The sequence below is a fragment of the Pteropus vampyrus genome, unplaced genomic scaffold (genome assembly GCF_000151845.1).
Source record: "Pteropus vampyrus isolate Shadow unplaced genomic scaffold, Pvam_2.0 Scaffold489, whole genome shotgun sequence".
In the NCBI taxonomy this organism is placed as follows: Eukaryota; Metazoa; Chordata; class Mammalia; order Chiroptera; family Pteropodidae; genus Pteropus; species Pteropus vampyrus.
The window spans coordinates 238302-261924 of record NW_011889270.1 but is presented as its reverse complement, the minus strand read 5'-3'; the positions used below and the strand labels follow the sequence as shown (position 1 = coordinate 261924).

The 23623-nt window shown below is 39.6% G+C and overlaps 1 protein-coding gene across 1 annotated transcript in view; it reads right to left on the bottom strand.

The window, feature by feature from the left end:
• The window catches only part of ETFA (electron transfer flavoprotein alpha subunit), a 56727-nt gene extending 37141 nt beyond the window's left edge, over window positions 1-19586 (bottom strand). The window contains exons 1-5 of the mRNA XM_023524722.1: window positions 19431-19586; window positions 9775-9921; window positions 7513-7594; window positions 7328-7410; window positions 320-425 (exon numbers count right to left, since the gene is read on the bottom strand). Coding sequence (XP_023380490.1) covers window positions 320-425; window positions 7328-7410; window positions 7513-7594; window positions 9775-9921; window positions 19431-19469 — 457 coding nt within the window. The 5' untranslated portion in view covers window positions 19470-19586. The remainder of the gene's footprint in view (window positions 1-319; window positions 426-7327; window positions 7411-7512; window positions 7595-9774; window positions 9922-19430) is intronic.
• Window positions 19587-23623: the final 4037 nt, after the last annotated feature.

Sequence of the window (23623 nt, the reverse complement as noted above, 5' to 3'; positions counted from 1 at the left end):
AGGCAGCCACACTAATAAGGCACATGTAAACAAAAGCTTCCCTCTCCAAAATACCACAATCAGTAACTCAACAGTATGAGCTGGAACGGCTCAGTAAGAGGGAAGCTACTTCATGTGTTGAGACGAAAATAAGTGAAAACATGATAGGGCATGAAGAACATGAAGTGCAATGTGCCAAGATTTTAAAAGAATTTGAGACACGTAAGATAGTATATTTCAAGCAAGTGTATGACTTTTTAAAAAATCCAATCTTCAAGATTAATTTCTGCTTTTAAAATTTACAAAAACTTAACATGTTTATTAATTATTTTCTTTGTGCACTCACCTGCATAAATAGTTCTCACAAATGTGTCAGGTGACTTGATCGCAATGATGTCAGAAACTGGGGCAACATCAAGTTTGGCCGCTATTCTGGGCAAAAGGTTCTAAAAGTAAAATAAGCAGTAAGTTACACACCTACCTACCTGTTCTAAAAGTAAAATAAGCAGTAAGTTACACACCTACCTGAATGGTTAAAAACTACTGACAATAACATTCTTTAAATACACATTCTGTAGAAATTTTAATTAAAATATTTCATATTTCACATACATCTTTAGACATACAACTTAAAGCACAATTTTTTGGATAGCTTTGAGATTAAGTGAGCATCTATCATTACTCTAACTGCATTAAGAATTTATGAGTTTTATATTAATAAACAACCTTAACTCAATGTGTTGAATTATGAGATACAATATTGTTTTAATATTACTTATAAAGTGTGACATTTATGAATTACTGAATTTAGATAAAATAGAAAAATATTTAGAAGAGTAATAAAATTCTCAAATGCTAAGAAAGAATATACTTGTATATATTGACCTGACATATATAAAAGAAATGATTTCAAAGGAGACATTTTCACCTTTTAAAAAATTGATATTGCATAAAAAAAAAGCAAAACTAACCTAAATGTCCATCAACAGGGGATAGGTTTATAAATCATCCATATAATGTAATCTTATGTAACCATAAAAATTAGAAAGCTGAAGCACAACCTATATAGCATGTATAAAAAGAGCAAGGCAAATTAGCATAAATATTTTTCCTGTATACACCTATCACGGCTCTGGGATAGAGACACGTGATAACTCTGCTCTCGCTAGCAGGGATCACTGGGAAAGCCACAGCATCCCCAGATATCAGTTGCCTTACCTCATGTCAGAGGAAAAGACTCTCTATGCTTCTAGTCAAAATTCTAAGAGAGAGTCGGTTAGTAAAGACTGAATATCTGAACTTTCTACACTCAAAGATTCTTAGATGGTGACATAATCTAAATGTAATCAAAAAGGGAAGTGTTGCTTCCATCACACAACTAGTAAAGCTGAATGCCACACTGCTCTCTACACAGTGCTCACTCGATGGTGTCTCCTGAACGTGATGGCACATGACAGACGCCCCCTCTAGTGGGCAAGTCCTTCTCACTGTGACAGTGCTCAAGTCCCTCTCCTCATTCCGTCGCTAAACTTCCCTGCTCTCTTGGAATTCTCTCAGCATCGCCTTCTAATTACTCCTTTATTCTAGATCCTTCCACATGCATGTATAATTACACTATTTAGATAGCAATTACATGTAGTTTGATTTAAAATAATTCCTAATAAACATGCCCTCAACTAAATTTATAAGCACCCTGAAGGCAGAGGTTTTATGTCCTCTATTTCCCGGATACCTAATCTATATCTAATAAGTGGTTCTATATAATTTGATGCTTACAAGTGTTCACAGCCTGCATCAATTTTTCAGCCGTCATAATTCCAACAGGAAAGATTTTCTAATTTTTAGTTTGTTACCTACATTATATAGTAATCGTCTTTCAACCAAAGTAGAAAAGCTACTGAAAAGTACTTGTAGTTTATAACACCATAATTAGAAAACATTAAGATCTCTTAGAAAATAAAAGGTTTGAAATTATGTAATTTGGCAAAAGCAGTTCTAAGAGAGAAGTTCATAACTATACAGGCCTACCTCAAGAAACTAGAAAATTCTCAAATAAACAATCTAAACTTATACCTCAAAGCACTAAAAAGAACAAAGCCCAAAGTGAGCAGAAGAGAGGGGGGTAAAAAAAGATCAGAAAGAAATAAATGAAATAGAGACTAAAAAAGAATAGAAAAGATCAATGAAACCAAGAACTGGTTCTCTGAAAAGATAAAATTGACAAACCTTTAGCAAAACTCATGAAGACAAAGAGAGCCCAAACAAATCTAATCATAAATGAAAGAAGTGACAACTAACATCACAGAAATACAAAGAATCACTAAAGAATACTATAAATGATAACATGCAAACAAATTCAACAATCTAGAAGAAATGGATAAACATCTAGAAGCATACAACCTTCCAAGGGTGAACCAGGAAAAAAAAAATCTAAACAGACTGATTACTAGCAGTGAAATTGAAGCAGTAATCAAAAAACTCTGAACAAACCCCGGACCACACGGCTTCACAAGTGAATTCTACCTGTTCTTCTTAAGCAAGTCAAAAAAAAAAAAAAAAAATCAAAGAAGAATGAATGCTTCCAAACTCATTCTACCAAGCCAGTATTACTCTGATACCAAAACCAAACAAAGACAGTACAAAAAAAAAAAAAAAAATTACAGGCCAATCTCCTTGATAAATATAAATTAAAAAAATATTAGCACACCAGGTTCGGCAATACATTAAAAGGATTATACCTCAAGACCAAATGGAATTTATCCCAGGATGCAAGGATGGTTCAACATCCATAAACCAATCAACATAATACAATAACAAAATGGAGGATAAAAATCATATGATCGCCTCAATAGATGCAGAAAAAACACTTGACAAAATTTAACATCCCTTTATAAAAACTCTCAACAAAGTGGGCATAAAAGGAACATACCACAGCATAATAAAGGCTATATATGACAACTCCACAGCTAATATCACACTCAACGGTGAAAAGCTGAAAGCTTTTCCTCTTAGATCGGGAACAAGAGAAGGATGTCCACTTTCATCACTTCTATTCAACAGAGTATTGGAAGTTTATAGCAATCAGACAAGAAGTAAAAGGCATCCAAATCAGAGAGGGATAAGTAAAATTTTTATGTGCATGGTACTGTGTATAAAGCCCTAAAGACTCCACCAAAAACTACCAGAATAAATGAATTCAGTAAAGTTATAGAATACAAAATAATATACACCAATAACAAATGATCAGAAGAAGAAATTAAGAAAACCAACTCATTTACAATCACATCAAAAAGCATAAGTACCTAGGAATAAATTTAATGAAAGTCGTGAAAGATCTGTACTCTGAAAACTGTAAGATACGGCAGAAAGATATTGTAGAAGATACAAATAAATGGAAGGATATACCACATTCATGGATTAAAAGGATATTTTTTAAATGTCTTTACTAACTACAAAAATAAACAGATTCAATGCAATTCCTACTAAAATGCCAATGGCAATCTTCTCAAAACTAGAAAAACTAATCCCAAACTTTTTAAGGAGCCACGAAAGACCCCAAACAAACAAAAAACTTCGAGAAAGAACAAAGTGGGAAATATCGTGCTCCCTGATTTCGAACTATAAAGCTATAATCAAAACAGTATGGTACTGGCAAGAAAAAAAACAGGCAGGCAGATCAATGGAATAGAATAGAGAGCCCAGAAGAAATAAATCCTCACTTATAAGGTCAATTAGTCTACGACGAAGGAGGCAAGGATATACAACGGGGTAAAGACATGCTCTTCAATAAATAGTGCTGGGAAAAGTGGACAGATAACAAGAAAAATATGAAACTGAGTCACTTTCTTACACTACATACAAAAATAAGCTCAAAATAAATTAAAGATTTAAAGGTAAGACTTGAAACTATGAAACCCCTAGAAGAAAACACAGACAGTAAGCTCTTTGACATCAGTCTTAGCAATATCTTTTTGGATATGTCTACTCAGGCAAGGGCAATAAAAGCAAAAATAAACAAACGGGTCTATATCAAGATAAAAAGATTTTGCATAGAGAAGGAAACCATCACAAAACAAAGAGACAATCTAATAAATGGGAGAAGATATCTGCCAATGATGCATCCAAGAAGGGGTTAATATCCAAACTATATAAGAAACTCATACAACTTAACCCCCAAAACACAATCTGATTTAAAACTGGGCAGAGGACCTGAACAGACATTTCTCCAAAGAAGACATGTAAATGACCAACGGACATGAAAAGATGCTCTACATCACTAATCATCAGGAAAATGCAAATCAAAACCACAATAAGATACCATGTCACAACTTTGAGAATGGCTATCATCAAAAAACTCAACAAAGAAATGCTGGAGAGAGTGGAGAAAAGTGAACTCTGGTTCACTGTTGATGGGACTGTCAACTGGTGTAGCATCTATGGATAAAAGACAAAGAGTCCTCAAAAAATTAAGAAAAGAGCTGCCGCTTTTTGGTATATATCCTAAGAAAACAAAAACATTAATTTGAAAAGATACATTCACCCTTATGTTCACTGCAGCATTATTTATAATAACCAAGTTATGGAAGTGACCGAGGTGTTCAATGATAGGTGGATAAAAATATGGTGCATATATACAATGGAATAGTGCTCAATAAAAAAAGAATAAAATCTTGTCATTTGCGACAACATGGATGGATCTAGAGGATATTAAGCTAAGTGTAGTAAGTCAGAGAAAGGCAAATACTGTATGATTTCACTTATATGTGGAATCAAAAAAAAATGAATAAACAAAATAAAACACAAACAGACCCACTGATGCTTGCCAAAGTGAAAAAGAATAAGGGATGGGTGAAAAGGAAAAACATTAAAATTTAAAAAATTTAAAAGAATCAAATTTAAAAAAATAACATCAGCTCAGATATTTTAAAAAAGCATTCAAGAAAACAATTAAAATATTAAACATAGTTCTAACGTGATAAATAAGAGGTTTAGAAAGACCTGCTTTTAAAACAAACCAAACTTGTCAGTATCTAAAGCCTGCTCCAGAAAATAACTCTTTCCCTGAACAACTCTCTTTAACTGTTCAGGGAATACTACTGCAATATTGTTACCTGGCTCAGAAGATTCTCACAAATTTTATCCAGATTGTGTCTATTTTAAAAATTTTAGAACTTTCTAAATTGCTTGACACTTAAATGTATTTAAACTTGTTCTTCTATTATCCCTTGTTTTATTTCAGCACATCTTGAAAAAAATTTACCATGGTGTTTAAAGGCATATGTTTTTTCAGGTCTGATCTTCCATCTAAATGTCTTGTGAGGATAGACAGTAAACAGATCTATCTCTACATTATCCGGCGGACTTAATCTCATGGTTTCAGGGAAGGAGAGACTTTAACTGCCAGTGTTTTCATGCACAAAGACAACAGATATAAAAATTCTAGCACACCAGTATAAAACTGGTATCTGAAAACCACAGCTGGAGAAGGTCTGTTAGAGCCAATTGTGAAGCTTCATCTGATGGACTCTTTCCCATTACAACCTCATTCAGAGGCTGCAGCACCAGCTAGCTACCATTACGACTCTGGTTCTCCAAACTCTCACTTGTTGCCACGCAGCAATCAAGGCCAACATGTTAAAATCGAGCTAACCAGACACAACAAACACCCTTTCTTGGTTTAACAGTCTTTTAGGTGAACTGTCATCACAGAAACGCAAGACTCATGAAAGTATTTAAATCATCCAACACAGAATCCAAACTCTCAGAGATGGAATGGTCAAAAAAGATTTTTCAGTTCCATGCTCATCTGCAGCATCCCAAGTACCGTAGATGGATGTCAAGCCTCTGACTTAATGATTCCAGGGAACATATCTGGTTGGTAGATCTTAGACATCACTTGGTCAAACTGCATCATTTTCCATATACGAAAAACAGACTTCAGGAAGGTAAATGGCTAGCCTAAGGTCATATGTGTCTGTGGAACCATCTTACTTCTCAATTAATAAACCCCGGATAAAAACCGAAAAACTTATGATAGTCTGCAATGTGACAACCTATTAAAAGAACAATTGTTCATTAAACTCGTATGTTTACATTGTAGGTTGAAAATTCTGTCAATGTCTAGAAATTCTATGAACCTTAGAAGAAAAATTTTAATGAGTTCGAATTGATAATTCTAAGGGTTAAAAACAATCTAGAGCAATGGACAAGGGTAATTGGGCAAGGCCCCTACATGGTTCACAATGATTCATGTCTAGAAGCCAATTCTGTACCACAGGTAAGATATTCACAAACATTGCTCATTTTGCAAGTAAAGAGGTCAATGTATTTGGAGCTCACTATTATTGCCACTCAACATGGCTAATGAAAGAGCTTATATCTTATTCCCCCAATTCAAATTTAAAAATTGGTAACAACAGAATTGTAAATGTAATTTACAATTGTACGTGCGTTATAATTTGAAAATCCACACTAAGAGGCCTAAAGAATGTACAATTGTTGACACCTGTAACTGGAGAAGAGGAGGTTGGCAATAAGAAAGGGGAACGCTGATACCTTTGCTCTGCATACTGCTGTACTGTATGCATCCTTTATAATAAGAATGTGTTTATGTACAACTTAATTTATAATCTTTAAAAGCAAAAATAAAAACTGCAGCTTATTGAGAGGGGATAAAAGAAAGCTAAGATAATACCCATGGCCTCAGAGAAAGAAAGACCCACTGACAAATTCTCTCTCTTGGGCTCTCCTTACCTTGCCCTGTCATTTTTTTTTTTTTTTTAAAGAAAAAACTTCATACAGACCACTACCCATCTGATAGCACATTCTTTTTTCAGACATATCACAATGCACATCATCAGATTACAACTTTCTTTGCCTTAAGGATATCTTCAACTACCACACAGCCCTTCCCAAATCCCCAAGTAGATAGAATTTGGCCTTTCAAAATATCAGCCACCCAAATAAGCCATCTCTTAACATACGCTACTAATACAAATGACATTCATAGACACACAGAAGTAGTTCAACACATTTTTAAAGAAAAGTAACTTTTTTAAGTTGTCCAAATAGAGTCTTCTCCATGACAAAATTTGAAAATCTAGACGTGGCATGCTGGTAATTATTAAATTAGGACAAAACCTTAAAAGAACAGAGTTGTCTCTATGACCATATCTGAAAACCTGGAGATCATGTTTTAAAAGAAATCATAACAAAATCTTGAAAAAATAAATCTTAGCAAAACTACCACTCATTCAGAAAGCCAGGACCAGCTATCTAAACATAGTCTGCTGTACAGTTTGTCACAAAGACATAATGACATCGGAGTCCACATTCTCTGGCTTCTCACCTTTCCAAAGGCAGATGCTCCCGCACAGATGTGTGTGTAATTGAACTGCTTCTGAGTTGCCAGAATCAATGGTGTCAGCTCCTCTGAGAATAAAACACATCTGATAAATACATTTCAGAATATTTTTATATTAATATAGTCAAGAATAATTTAGACATTACATTTTTCTCACTGGAAAACCTCACCTGGAAGGAGGCCCTTGTATGCATCATGCTGAGCCACCAGAACTTTTGCAACGCCTGCTACTTTGCAGAGATCTTGTGCCACCTATGAATAAAAGTTTTTAATTATCCATCTAAAAGAAAGATGCAAATAGAGCCACCAGTAGAAATATCAACAGAGCATAAAACTTTAATGGCCAACTGTAAAAACTGTTCTTATCAGAAAAAGGGTTACTCAGGACTAAAAAAAAAAATGTATTCTTTAACAAAGAAAATAGTGTGCCAATCGATCTTACTACAGATTGACAAAAATCCCTGCCTTGAAAAAAAAAGTATTATCGATAAAAAACCAATCTCAACAAAGCTCTCTATTCAAATTTAGTGTAAATTGGGCTCTTTACCTTCCTCTCAATGCAAGCCAAGTACATCATTTCAGAAATGGTGATGATGAGGCCATGAGCAGGTTCTCTGTCTCTCACAATAACACAGCCAATACATTTCAGACTTAGGATTTCCCAAGGGTAAAGAACAGGACCTAACCGCACCAGTTTACAGGCCATGCATTTTATCTGGCAATAATAATTTCTACTGACATGAAAATCAGTGAATCTGGGCAAGACAGAAAATCTTTCATAACCGTCCATTGTCAACCACTGAGTTCCTGCCTATCTACATATATTTATCTACGATGAAGCAAAATACTTTCTATTTTATTTCCTCATTTTTCCTGTTTGGATCACAACAGGGTTCTAGAAAAGCTTTTTGACCACTCAGAATTCCTGTATATAGAAGGCAGTGAGGAATCCCTCTTTTTAAGCCTATTCCACGACAGTATGGCTGACTTCTGCTTTAGGAGAAACACAGCAATCATATTATGCTGATTCACTGATGAGCAGGCATGAAAGGCTGTAACTCAATGGACAGTCAAGTTGCAACAACATTCACTGGAGAAAGCGTGCAATGCAAAAGTACCTCTGCCGAACCAAGTATTCACTGGCAGACTATCTTGCATTATCAAAGCTATTTTTTTTTTTTTTTTTAACCAGCAAAAGCTTCTGGCACTACACAGAAGAGTCACTTGCTACCTACAATAAATAGCTACAGAAAACAGTGCAGAACTGAAATCTGCCTAGGCTATGAACAGTCTCTTTATACAGGCGCTGATTGTTTTTCTTTAAAGATTAGAATGGGACACGATAATAAAATTGTAACCGAAGAATGATTTGCTTTGATTTTTCTCAAAATAGTGTAAATAACATTTCAAATATTTTTCAGGTAATACTAGAATGATTATTTAAAATCACAGCAAAATAAACAATCAAACCTAGAACTTGTATATCTAAAAGCTAGGCGACCAAAAATGATAGCATAGCCATATCATCACACATTTTGGTTAGTATCAATCACATAAGATTCAGTAGTTGTTAGCAGATTTTAGAAAAAGAAATCCACATAATTTAACACCAAACCTGGTAGAATACGTTATTTTAAGATATCAATTTCACATAAGAAATTTGAAGGAACGCAAGCATTCTGAACCTCTTTATACCACATGCTGCCATTTAATAAAAACTAAGTGAAATTCTCTAAAAGGAAACATGCTCTCTCCAGATTTCTTCCTCTGAGGTCCAAGCCCCCAGTGACACACTTGACGACTCCTGTGTGGTGTGAGGGGGAAATGGTGGCTCAAGCTGCATAAGCTTAACTGAAGCACGACTTCGACTGCACAGCCGCCCAGTGGGGCAGACCCTGCAACCCACGCTACGGCACTTTGCCAGCGGGTTCGTTTACAAAGCTGTCAACATCTTATTCCAACAACAACATAGAGGAAGAGCTTCTTTCTATACTGGCTGTAGTTTGGAAAGCATAGTAATAACCCCCATTGGAGTTCTTATACAAATTAAAAAGCAACATCCAGGATACTTGGTCCAGATTTACCACTTTCAAGAATTAAAAGCAATTAGCAAGTATATTCATCAATACAAAAAAAGGAATTGGCTATTAACCTCTAAGGGGACTCAAATATTATCATTCTACTTGGTACCTGATGGCACATGATGGTGCCAGTGGAACTAAATCAAGTATTCTACCTCATTTCAAAAGATAAAATGCTTAGTGAGCAAACTTAGTTTTTTTTCACACATGGTAATGGTTGTGACGTTGGCCATTTAATGAGGATTAGAGCCCAGTTTGGGTTACAGTCCTCACCATAATTCTCTGTTGCCATCTTTCCCTGTCTCTTGATGGAGATTATATTTGCTATGATTGACCTTAAAAATTTCTCACCTTGTCACATTTGGTTCCAGCTATTAAGCAGGACACTTCACCTCCAAGACGTTTGGCTGCAGTGATGGTATTTAATGTAATGGGTGCTAGGGTATCATTTCCATGCTCGGCTATTACCAGGGTACTCTGAAATCGCAGCCATGAAGCCTAAAGAGAGGGAAAAAATGGAAAAGAATGTTGTCATACAAATAGTTTTCACTGTTAAGCACGTGTGCTTTAAAGAAAACTGTATACAAAACTCGGTTCCATAAATGGAATTATGAAATACTCAACAGCAAAATTGGGCTTTTGTGTCTATCACTCTATTACTAATATTCATGCCGAACGAGAACAGAAAATGCAAATTATTCTATTAGAAATTTTAAAAAATTATTTCGAAACTATTTTCCCACTAATCTACGTTCAATAAAAAAACTATTAATATATATAAGTTCAAAATCCTTAAACTGAACATGTCAACATCAAACTAGGAATCAAACCACTACCAATTGCACTCACTTGCAGCAATGCTGCTAAAGAGCAGAGTATGTCCAGAAATAACGGGTCTGGAATCATTACTCGAGTTGATTCCTACTGCTTCAGGCAAAATGCATTTCGAAATACCAAAACAACTGATAATGTAAATCTGTCTTTAAACCACAACACGCAACACAGCAATTTTGCTGGGGTTTTCAACTGTTCAAATATGCTTCCAAATTCAAAATGAAAGCTTGCAGACAGTATCTTAGAACCAAGTGATATCTACCCAGATCTATCGTAGACCATCAAGAGACCGCCGGTCATCTAGAATGACTTCAAACACCAAGAACACAGAGATGAACGAGAACGGTCCCTGTATTCAAAAATGTCAAGGGAAATAAGACTTGTTCACATACAATTACAAGACAGAACAGTTTTCCAATTTACAAAGAGTTTTCCAATTTACAAAATGTTGGAGACTTCAGATCATGAAGTAATGAACCAAGAGAAAGAAAGGAAGTACATTTGGGTGTTCCTGCCGTGTGGAAAGATGAGGAAGTGCACCACGGGATGAGCAAAGAAGCCACTTTTGGAACCATCCTTCGGGGAGTGGCAATGAGGAATGAGAAGAGGAGGCAGTGATGATCACATGGCATGGCTGTGTGGCTTCAGATGTGGAGTGGGAGTGAAGAAGTGTAATACAAAATTTACCCAGAGCTGGAAATTTATAAGGAGAGTATGAATGAAGGGAAGGGACAGCACAGGACAATAATACTGGTTAACAATTTTACTTACAAAACACGTTTTTTTCCATTTACTGTATTGTAAATATCAATTGCTATTTTAATACCCTTCGCCTTTTTATGAGCATACCAGTTTAACCAGTCTCTTTAGTACTTGAGTTATTAGTAATTTAATATTATAAACAATGCAAAGAGCACTCTCATAGCTAAATCTCTGCACTCATCCTCAACAGATGAGTTCCCTTCGTCTAGAAAGACCCATCTGATTAGAACCTGGCGACATTTTACTCTAGCTGCTCTCTGCTTCACAAAAGACTATGCCAGCTTCTGTTCAACCTTTAACAAAATCGGGACCCGTCCTCCCCTAAGCTTATCTCTACTGCTTCCACCCCAACCTTCTCCTAGGCCCTCTAATCACCTCCCCCCGGCCCCATCCTTCAGGACCACAATCCCAGACCTGGGGGCCAGGGACAGCAGTGGGTAGAAATGCTTGCAGAGCCACACCAACCTGAGGGCGGGAAGAGGAAGAGGACAGCATGACAGGATATGCCGGAGGAAGGGATTACTGCACTGGGTATCAGTGGGTGACACTTCTTGTCCTTTTCCTCCCTTTTTTATTTATTCAAAGGGAGCAAGGATGAGGAGAAAATGAGACTTTTGTTGTTGCCAAATCAAGTACCTGCTTGTATAACTTTTTCTTTTCTACAGTAAAAATGTGCCTTCTCATGGGAGGTGGTTAAGGTTAGAAATCTTTATGCACATCTAAGGGTTCTTCTCTTAGGACAAATTCCTAGAAGTGATGACTCAAGAGGTAGGCGTACTTTTGATACTTTTAATATTGACACAAACCATTCTCCAGAAAAGTTGTAGCAAATCACAAGAATTCATGATTCCTGGGATGGGTTTAAAGTTCTTAGAAGACAAATACCATGCCTATTCATTTTTGTGTCCCCAAAGTTTAATATAATGTTTTATTCCAATAAGTATCTATAGAATTATATGGTGCTTCTCTTTTTTAATCAGATGAACAGACTATCTTGTAAAGAAATTTCTAATTTAGGACTCCATGGCATAATTTATGATTTAAATCACACTTCGCAAGAATTGCCGGTAACAAACTATTTATTACCAAATATATCAGACACCAAATTTTTGATAATGTTTCACACATCATTTACCCAAAAACTTATGAGATTTCCAGCAACATTTGGAGAATAAATCCAGGATCTGGTGGCAGAAGGCCTACATTTGCTGTAAATTATGGTTCTATCAACAGATAAATTATGTAGTTCTCCTAAGGAATCCTCAAGCTTTTAAAAACATGCTGGGGGACACTGTATTAAGCGTGTGTGTGCGTGTGTATAAAGTCTTATTTAAAACTCATAAAAACTCTATGATGTAGGTACTATTATACCCTGACTTTACAGATGAGGAAATTGGAGCTACGTAGCTAGGAAGCAGAACCAGGTTAAAAGTCCAAGCCGCTGGACTTCAGAATTTGGGTTTTTAATTACCACTGACATCAAAGCAGCATCATTTTTATCTGTTTCATATATGGGTCATTCCTGTAAGATTCCACTTAGTAAATACTTTCCTGTCTTCCCCCAACACTGCCTCCCCCCGCCCCCCCACCAAAATAGCACTGGTCAAAAAAAAAAAAAAGAAAAAGAAAAAGAAAGATATCAAAGGCTTCTTTTCTAGCTCTAAAAATTCTATAACCCTAAAATTCTGCTTTAAGTAGAAGAGGGGTATAGAATACCACTAAAGATTCAAAAAGTACAGGTCATTACTTAAAGGTTTTAAAGGTTTTAAAACAAGAGTCCCTGTTATTTATCTTTTGCTCTAATGCATCTTGTACTCTTTTATGGAGGAAAAAAGAGCCAAATTCTTAAACATTTGAAGATAACTATTAAAATAATAAGGTAACTACACAGAAAAAAAATCTCAATCTCTTCAAAATACTGTTATTTAAAGCAAGATTAATGTAGGCTGCTGTCACCATAAATTCTTAGTCATCAATCTTATCTGGGTCTTCAAAACTACATGGCAATGTTACTATGATATACTTGCTGGCACTCTCTCTCTCCACGGCCACTATTTCAAATATCTCCTTCTGATGTTTCTTGAACTGCCAAAATAGTCTGTCCTCTGCTCTCAGAAGAGAACCTCACTTCCTACCTCACAATGAAAACTGAAGTGGCAGAAAGGACCTGCCTCCACTTCCCAATCTCCAACCCCCAAACCCCTTCCCTGCCCTGTCACACTGGAAGCAGCCTCAGGTTCTTCCTCTAGGGTCTACTCCCTTCATCTGGGCTCCCTCTCAAATTCAGTTAGACTTCTTTCTGTGGTCTCTTCTCAGCAATGTCTACAACCTCTCCCTTTTCCTGGCTCCATTGGGGGAAATATTTAAACAAGTCTGAGGCCCTCCCAATTTTAACGAATCCCAAAATTAAAACCCCACTACTCCACATTCCACTCCAGCTCTCCAGTTCCTCATCTCCCATTCACTCCTCAACTACAGCAAATGAAACATTATTCAGCGCGCAAACACACACACGTTATCAGGCCATGAGATGACATGGAGAAACCTTAAATGCATATGAAGTGAAAGAAGGCTGAAAAGGGTACACACTGTACAGTTCCACCTATATGACATGCTGGCAGGGCAAAGCTACAGACAGAGTAAAGAGATCAGTAGCTGCCCACGGTTAGGGGGAGAGAGGGATGACGAGGCAGAGCACAGAGATTTTTAGGGCAGTGAAACTATTCTGTACACTATAATGATGGATATGTCATTGCACATTTGTCCAAACCCATAGAATGCAAAACACCAAGAGTGAAGCCTAATGTAAACTATGGACTTGGGGTGATAACAGTGTGTCTGTGTAGCTTTATCAATTTTAACAAATGTAGCACTCTGCTGAGGGATGCGGAAAGTGAAGAAGGCTGGGGAACATGGGAAGGCTGTGCACTTTCTGCTCAATTTTGCTGTGAACCTAAAACCGCTCCGAAAAATCGTGCATTTAAAAAAAACCTTGTTGCTTTAAAAACATCCTTTTAGTACTTTTACTCTGTACACTGAGCTATAAACAATTTTAAGACTCTACATCGGCCATTCTCCAAGATTGCTCGTCTGAACCACAGAAAACGATTTTTCTTAATTTTCCCCCAAATAAACATAGCTAGGAACACTCTAGACAGATAGGTGAGAAGTTAATTCATTACATACAGTGAATGCTTTAAGATTCCAAATGCTCGTTGTCCCTTTAAATTTTTCTTCCTTTTGTGTGTGCAGATGTGCAAGTTTATTGAGAAGTATTCTTGGGAACAGCATCCATGAAGCATCAAGAAAATAGGACTGGGTAGGAGAAGAAGTAGAACGCAGTCCAAAGAAAGATCTCGGCTGATGCACAAGGAGCCCTGAAGCTAGGATGGCCCTTCAGAGCTGTCTGGGACTGAAGCAAGGGGGCTGCAGATATTCCTTTTCACACCATGTCAGGACACTTTTTACTTACTCCAGGACAATTTTTTCTTAATTTCAAGGGCCCCTTCAGCGTGTTCCACCTTACCTTAGAATTCACATTAGACTTTATTTATTTTTATTTTTTTAAATAATCACACTAACATGCCTAATGCTTTCTTTTACTTGTTTCTAATTCAACCCTGGAAATAACACCATAATAAAAAAGAAAGATATAGATCTAAAAAGAACTCGTACAACAGGAACAGAATTAAAAGAATGATAAACGAGTGATTTAAAATAGACAAAACTTAAAAATGAAGTGCTATTTTATCTAAAGAAAATCGTTCACCGTATTATTTTTCATCACTCAATAACAATGGTTGTAAAGCACCTAGTTTACAAAGTAATTTCACATATATCCATTCAAAGTTTCTCTAGTCCCCTAATTAATCATCTCTCCTTTACACGTTCTCCCAAAACCTGTACACCTGTTACAACGATCACATCTAAAATAATGTGTTCATTATCTGCCTTCCCCAGTCTATTCGCATCACATGGGCAGGGATTAGGTCTATCCTGTTCTCCACTGTGAACTCCTACCTACCTTTGTGCCGGGCACACAGCTGACACTCCGTGTGTGTTTGGCGACTAAATGAAAAGCTTCCCCCAAATGATCAAAAATGAAAAAGCAACTGTTTCTATCTCATTGGTAATTTAATGATCTAAGTGCTTATATGTGTACCTACCAAGGACAGTACATAAACTTATCAAATTACTAAAATGGCTATCCTATCATGGTTTTAAAGAACGTACCTTAACAACTGACTAAATTCCACACAGTAAAATGGGAAAAGTGTTCTTTCACCTGCCAGCCACGTACCCTTATTTAAGGTGACTGGCCTTCACAAGATACAGGCATACCTTATTTTACTGTGCTTCGCCAATGTTGTGGTTTTTTACACACTGAAGGCAAGACATCCCACTCCCGGACACACACACGCACACACATATACACACACCAGCAAAGAGATCACAAGTGACTGTATTGCAGAAGTCTGGACTGGAACCTGAAGTGTCTCTGAGGTGCGCCTACAGTGAACTTCCTGAGGACTGGGTTCGAAGGGGTATCGAACTCTCTTCACCCTTTCAGAGCCAAACTTGAAAATAATTTCGATACGCTCCTATTCTACCACCTCACCTCACCTCTCCTCTTCTTCACTCACAGTAAACTGTTTTTCACTTCCACTTAAACAGTGAATGCACCCTCTTCAAGGTCACCCACAACCTTGTTATAGCTAAGTCCAAGGAACACATTTTGGTCCTTCTCTTATTCAACCTTAACAGTTTTTGACACTGCTTGAACTTTTCAGTCTTCTAGATGCAAACAAGATTTCCTGCTCAGGAGTTCCTGCTGGGACTTCAACTGTATGTTTATGTAGTAAACTACACCACAGGTGTTAGAAGAATAAAAAAAAGTTGGACTCTAACCCCTTACTTTACCCTTACAAACCCACTCGAAACCTGAATAAGAATAATTTTAACCTACATCCCCCACCGGTGATCTTTGAAAAAACTAAGCAGGGTAAAATTAAAAAGCAGGAATAAAATCTTTTCAAGTTCTACCGAAAAAGATAACATATAATGAAAGTCACCTATACCCATTTTAACATACATTTTGTAATAAAATATGTTATATGTCTGTACTTAAACTAAATAACTTACTTTAACCTCTTTAGTAATAAAATATGGTAGCTTTTAATTATTAGAAATATCATATGACGTTGATATTAAAAACACAATTTACTTCACTTTAAAAACAGACAAGACCCTTAGTAGACACACTGGCACGCAGCATAATTGTATGGAACTCACCTTATGCAATAAATCTTTTAGAGCCGCATTAAAATTGGCTCTCTTTCTTTCAAAAGAAATTAAAATCTGAATGCAAATTAGAGTTCAATCTCATTCATCAACACTAAACCACGGACTCTGAAAATGTCACGTTCCTTCATACTAGTTTCGTAGCTTCTGAATCATGATAGATGTGCCTTCTGTCTAGCAATGAACACAAGAATACTCGAACGACCTTGAAAAGTGCTGCTGCAATCTCCACATAAAATATTTCTTTGGCATTTTATTAGTCAGATTCATTTCAAATACAAATGAACAAAATAATACTAATAATTCAGATTAATATCCCGGCAAGAATGTTAACTAATTGCAAATGCCTACTTATTTTCCTCTCAGTGTGGCCTCTGGCTCTTTACTGTAGATTTAAAATACCACCTTCATTAACAGATGATACTGAGGAGGCCAACGAAGATGAAGGACTTTGCTCAAGGGCACAAATAAGTCAAAACTAGAAATGGAAATTAGATACCAAATGCAAGTCATTTAACAAATTCTAATAGTTCAAGGTATCTCTTTTTTTTCCTATTAACTGTGGTAAAAAATACATAAAATTTACCATCTTAACCATTTTTAAGTGTAGAGGTGAGTAGTGTAAGCTATATTCACATTGTTTTGTTGACAGCTTAAGGTAACCTTTTCAATCACTTAATAGATTAACTTAAAACTGTTATTAAAAATATGGTTTCATGTAAATATCTTCCTAAATTTACTTATAGTTAGCTGCAGAACAATTTTTTTTCAGATTTCAAGAGTGGGATTTTCAAAGAAGCTATTTTGACTTTGAGACATCATAAATATAAGTTAAATGGAAACCAGAGTAAAGGCACTCCCACTTTAGAAATATAAGACAACTCGAACATCAAAAAACTTAAGAGTAATAATGGATAACCTACTAAATAAAATAAGGATCTATGAGCCATAAATAAATATATTAATAAACAAGAAGAGAATTTTCTTCCTTATAATAGAAGGTTAATAAGTGCAGAAGGAATGACAGACTTTGAAAAATCACCATTTTACATCACAGTAATCATTTCTCAGGCAAGAATCATCAACAGACAGATGGAAATCAGGGGAGAAACAGTAGTTACATAGTCTCAATGTCACCCCACAGATTAGTTAAATATCACAAGGGGAGAAGTAGTAACTTTATAATGGAGAAACTCAGTGAACACTTTAGACAATTAAAGTTAATATCAACAGTGAGATAAACCAACATTATAAGTCTCCTAACATGAAGCTCTAAGAACATAACATCGCTTCTGTGATACTCGTGTCATACATAGCCTGAATCTTTCTCTGGTGAGAAAACAGCAGACAAACCGAAATTGAGGGACGGTCAATAAAACAGAAGCCCTGTATGCTGCAAAAACGTCAATGCCATCAAAGCCAAAGAAAGGATGAGGAACTTTTCTAACAAAGATTAAATGCAAGGCATGATCCTGGACTATCTTAGACCAGAATAAGAACTGCTATGAACTATACTAAGACAACTGGCAACACCTGAATAATGTCTCTGCAGATGATCGTATCGTGTCACTGTTAAACTTGCTGATCTTGCCAATTATATTGTGGTTATGAGAGATGAACCTCCTTGTTCTTAGAAAATACACTGAATTATTTAGGAGTAAAGGGCATGTCTGCAACATAGTCTTAAATGGTTCAGAAAAATAATGAGTATATAAGAAGAGAGACAAAGCAAATGTGCCAAACCGTTAATAGATGATGAAGCTCAGCAGAGTTTTGAGACTTCTTTGTACTATTCTCGAACCCTGTAAGCTTAAAATTTCACAAGTTAAAAAGTTACACATGTATATATTTATGAGTCCATTTTAAAAGTGTTCGGGCTATTTTCTATGCACTTGAATTTCCAATCTCTCAAAAGTTCTTACTGAGTTTAGAGCAGCTACTTTAATCTGACTTCGAATTTTAAAAATAAAGTCAAAGATTCTGGAAAACTACAGTAAAGATTTGGAAATACTGTGTGCATATATTGGCAAACTGTGTTGATGATAAGTAAACTGATGACTCCAAATTTTTTTGTTAACTCTACAAAATAACTAACTCCTTAATTCTCCCCAGCACAATTATTTCACTGTGCCAGACTTCTAACTTGTCCACAAAACTACCTTCCAATTACTGCATCAACAGGTATTTTTCTGCAAGTCTGGCTCTGATACCTGCAATTTACCCAAATCCACGACTTTAACTTGTTTCTGTCTAGATCCTCTGAGGGGGAAAAAGTCTCCTGGGAGAAAAGACTGAGCAATGACCTGAAGGATGTGGGTTTGAACTTGGGAGGGGGTCGAGGGCAGGTTCGGGAACCCTTTTTTACGGAACCAGGAATCCATCAGAGCCTACAGACACCGAGAAAGATTGCCAGCTGCGTCTGAGGGAGAAAATGCCAGCGGTAAACGGGAAAAGCAGCGCGCACGCGCACTGCGTAGAGCAAGTACAGGCAGGAAAGTTTCCGAGCCCTTGGGCAACCGTGTTTCTCACTCAGCCGCGCTGCAAGTCAGAAAATCTACGCCCAGCACGTAAATCGTTCCCCGACTTGTCGCTCTCCGACTGCCGCTGTCCCACAGCGTTCGGACAAGTCTGTGCTTTCCATCCGTCCTCCTCAGGGCGGGAGACGTGGCGAGCTCACGACCTGTCAGTAGCGAGAGCACAGAGCGCGCCCCGGCCGCAGCTGCCCGCCCCGCCCCCTCGCCCAGCAGGCGGACGGGGACCCGGGGAGCCCAGCGGGCGCCCCACTCCGCGCGCCCCTCGCCCGCGGCCCACGCGACCAGCGCAAACGCTGAGCTCGCCCCGAAACGTCGGCTTCCGCGCCGAACGCGGGGACTCGCTGCGGGGAGACGGGCGACAGCGGGGCAGGTCCTCCCCCCGGGGTCACCGGGACCCCGCCGTCTGACCTCGGCCTCGAGCGGCCGCCGGACAAGGGCAGCCCCGCAACTCCGGGGTCGCGGCCGGGCCTGCGCGAGGGCCAGTCAGGCGGCCGGCCGCTGACCTTCTCCGAGACCGTCACTGGGACGGCGGGGTGACGCGGCACCGTCACTGGGCTCGGCCCCCACCCGACTCACCGCCCGCCGGAGACGCTTCGGAGCCGCCGCTCGGAGCATGGTCTGTGCTCGCCGGAGCCTCGACAACCTTCGGCCTCACAGCAGCTGGACGCGGACACAGGTGCGCCGCCTCAGCCAGTCCCGGCAACGCTCGCGAGAGCCCTCGCGAGAGCTGACGTCCCGGGCGGAGAGCACGAGCTCGCGCTTCCCGTCTGCCCATTGGGCGGCCGCGCAGCCAATGGGGGCGGCGGAAAGTTAGGGGCCGGGCTTCGGAGTGGGGCAAAGGTGAGGCCGCTCTCGGCGTGGCTGGGAGGCGGCCCCCCGGCCTCGGCCCCGAGCCGATGACGTCACTGCCCTGGCTCCCAGCGCTGCGAAGTCCACCCGGCTCACTCCCAGCGGTCACAGACACCGACGCGGCACCCACGGTGTGCTAAGCACATTTTCCAAGTCCGGGGGATGTAAGACAACGGTACGTAGGATGTTGACTTCGCCAGCCTCTGGAGGAAACATCCAAGTAAACGTGTCATCCCTGTAACGGGAGGAGCGATCCACCGAACCGGTGACATTTGAGCCGGGTTCCAGAGGAAGGAAGCGCGTGGGCACAGGCAGGGAAGGACTGTGACGGGAAGGTGCAAAGACTAGAGGCAGGACTCTGCTGCCTGCAGAACGGCTGGAGACAGAGCTGGAGAAGCGGACAGAAGAGCGGATCGGGGGCCCCTCCCTAGACCCCGTCTCTCCCCCCCCCTACGATCCCTGGGCCGCCACCCACACGGGCCGCGAACTGTCCTATCTCTCCCGATCTCTGCCGATCTCTGCGTCCACGTATCCACCTGCCTCCCCAGCATCTCCTCAGGATGTCCGAAAACACCCCAAACCCACATGTTCACAACTGCTCGGCCTTTCCTTCCGGATTTGCTTTTGCTTTCTCAGGGAATATTTTCCACCTCTACCCACATGCTCAAGCCAGAAACCTGGGGTCATAATTGACTCCTTTGTCGCCTATCCTAAGTTCTAGTGATTCCATTTCCCAAACAGGTCCCCAATCCGCCTGGGACTCCCCTCCCCAGTTTGGGTTGCTGGGGTCGCCTCCTTACTGTTCTCTCAGCCCCCAGCCTCCTATCCATTTCCCACTGCAACCCAAGGGTTCTTTCAAAAGGGTTAGCTGGTGATGTTACACTCCTGTAGAATACACTTCAGTGGCTCACCGCTGCTTTCAGGATAAAATGCAAACCCGTTAACACTCCTTACAAGCCCCGTGTGAGCTGATCCACAGGATAGGATTACTGCTCCTTTCTCTCCCCCAGCTGAAGAGGGAGAGAAGGCAGGCTTCTGCAAGTCAGAAGACAGTCCTAGGCAGAACCATGCCTTGCTGGCACCCTGACCTTGAACTTCGAGAAGTGTGAGAAAATATATTTGTTGTTCAAGCCACCTGATCTATGGTACTTATGGCAGCCCCAGCTGAGTTGAGTCTACTGTATTCCATTCTGTGACAATAGAAAGGCGCAAGTTACTGACACTCACCAGCAATGTGGGCGAATCTTAAGAGCATTATGCCACGTGAAAGCAGCGAGATACAAAAGACATAGATTCCATTTACATGGCAGTCTGTAAGAGGAAAAACTAGAGGGACATAAAGCAGACCAGTGGCTTCCAGGAGCTAGGGACGGATTTATGATTGCCCATGGTGGATGGGGGGAACAGAGAGTGACTGCTAATGGCCGTGGGCTTTCTTTGGGAGTAATGAAAATGTCTACAGTGGATTGTGGTGATGGTTGTACAATACTGAATACATTAAAAACCAGTGAACTGTACGCTTTAAATGTTAAATTGCGCAGTATGTAGATACACACACACATCCCAGAAGGGATGTTATAATAAGACCTCTCATTTATTATTTTTAAATACATCATTTAAGAAAGCCAGTCATTTCACTGTTCATGATTACAAAGATCTTGTAACACATCTTACACACCAACCTGGATCTGCCCTCGTTCCTGGACTCCATGAATGGGGACTGCTGTTTTGCATCTTAGCTTAACACGCTGAACACCCTTCAGTTCTTTCTGTTATCCGTCGATGTGGCTTGAATTCACTTTCTAAAGCTGCTCCAAAATTTCTGTGTAAGTGTTGTGGGGGCATAGTCTGGTCACATAGGAGGCTCGGGGATTTGTCCTGAAGCTGCATCTGCACAGCTGGCCCAAGTTTTCACTTAAAATTTGGAAGATGATGGAGATTGGACCCAAGGCTACTGCTTCTGGTTGGTTCTCTCCTCTGCTTCAACATGGGCCACGTAGAAATGGACCTATATTCTTAAAATCTGCTTTATATTTTCAAGGCTTGTCTGTGTTCTCAAGAAGAAGTTAGTTGGCAATAACATTCTGTCTTTCTAAATAGAGCACATGAAAATGGATCAAGCCCCTTAGCAGTGTCTGCCAACAGGACTTCTTTCTTCATACTAAAAATGCCTACAGATGATTTTAAGGTGCCGCCTTCAGATTCTGCTTTCAGCTTATCTGTTCCTCCCCACGTGTTGTCATTTGTTTGCAAATCACAACCGTGAAACCTCAAACATTTATGGGTTATGCCAACGGCTTCCCTTGATATTTCTAATAACCACAGCTCTTATTATTACCAGATGTTGAAATCTCAAATGATGACAGGGACAGACTTTAAGGGTAAGATTATTTGGGCAGGAGAAATTGATATGTTTATTCTGAGATACCAGTTGTCTGACCTGGGTTTGTATCCAGGTTTTTTCACTTTTAGCTGAGATGACTTAGACCAATTCCTTCATTTCATTGCTCCTCTGTGTCTTCATTGTCAGCATGCCGCGATGCCTTCCTTATAGGGTTTTGGTGACAAACAGGTGGGATGATATGTTGTATGTGTTGTCTACTGCTGTTAACAAATTACCCCCCAAAATTCAGCAGCTTGAAACATTTATTATCTCACTCCATTTCTGAGAGTTAGGAATCGTGGTGTGGCTTGGCTGGGTGATTCTGGCTCAGACTGTCACAAGTTGCAGACTAGCGGCCAGAGGGGCACCATCTTGGGACTGAAGTGGGGCTGGAGGATTGCTTTCCAAGCGCACTCACGTGGCTGTTGGCAGGAGACCTATCCATATGGCTTCTCCCAAACAGTGATCAGAGAGACCGACCGAGGTAGAGGTACACCAAGACACACATCGCAGGCTTTTATATCCTAAACTTGGTAGTGATTATTTTCCAAAAGCGTTCTTTTGGACCTTGGCTGCCTCTATAGGTACACTAATAAATAAGGCTCCAGAGTCCAAAGTTCCTTATCTCTTCATGAAAGTGACTAAGGTGTGAGCTCTATTTGCCAAAGGCTCACCACTGTCAACTTTGTTAATGTCTAATATAAATACATTGTACGTACAATACACGAGGTGACCTTGAGTTTAATATTTTCTGCAATGCACTCTGACCTTCTCCCGCTTTGTCCCAATTAGTGAAATGTTATTCTCCTGATACTTTACTTGTGTTAAAATATTCATATTTCAGGCTCTTAGAGGAGACATGTATGATTCATGGGATTAATGGCAAAGGAACTTGCGTCCATTATCGAATTAACCTTGCATCTCACTAGCCTTCCGAATGCTGAAGGGAAGCTTGAGATTCACACATAAATATTGAAGTCTTATTCCGAGCTTAATAAAACATGCCTATCTTCCCAATATACTCACGCCCAGAAATGAACACTGAGGCAGCAGAGCCTGTGAGTGCCCGAGGACACTATCTGAAGTCCCGCCGGACGGCTGTTCTTCACGCTAGTGCCCCTGACCAGCCTTTTCAGAGCACTGAAGACTTTGTGGCTCGGGTGCTCTTTGCTGAGAGAAGATGACACCATCTCTGGCCTCACAGATTTAGTGAAAGACACTTGCCCCAGAGGCTGCTCCTCTATATGAAAAGGCAGGGTGATGTCCGTCTTAGTGCTTAGACAGGGGATTCCAACTGATCGCCATTAAGGAGTTCCTAAGAACTGAATCATCACCTGGCCCCCAAGCGACTCCACATTTAACCACACACACCATGAAACTATAAAGACAGCCTGGGGCCAGGCAGATGTCCCAGGCCTCCCGGGTCCCCCCGCTTTCAGGCTCATTCCTGCCTCTCTGCTCTGCTGCCGTGTGCCTGCTGCTGGATGCATGCTCCTCATTTCCAAGACTCGACCCCAGTGGTTCCCAATCTTCAGCC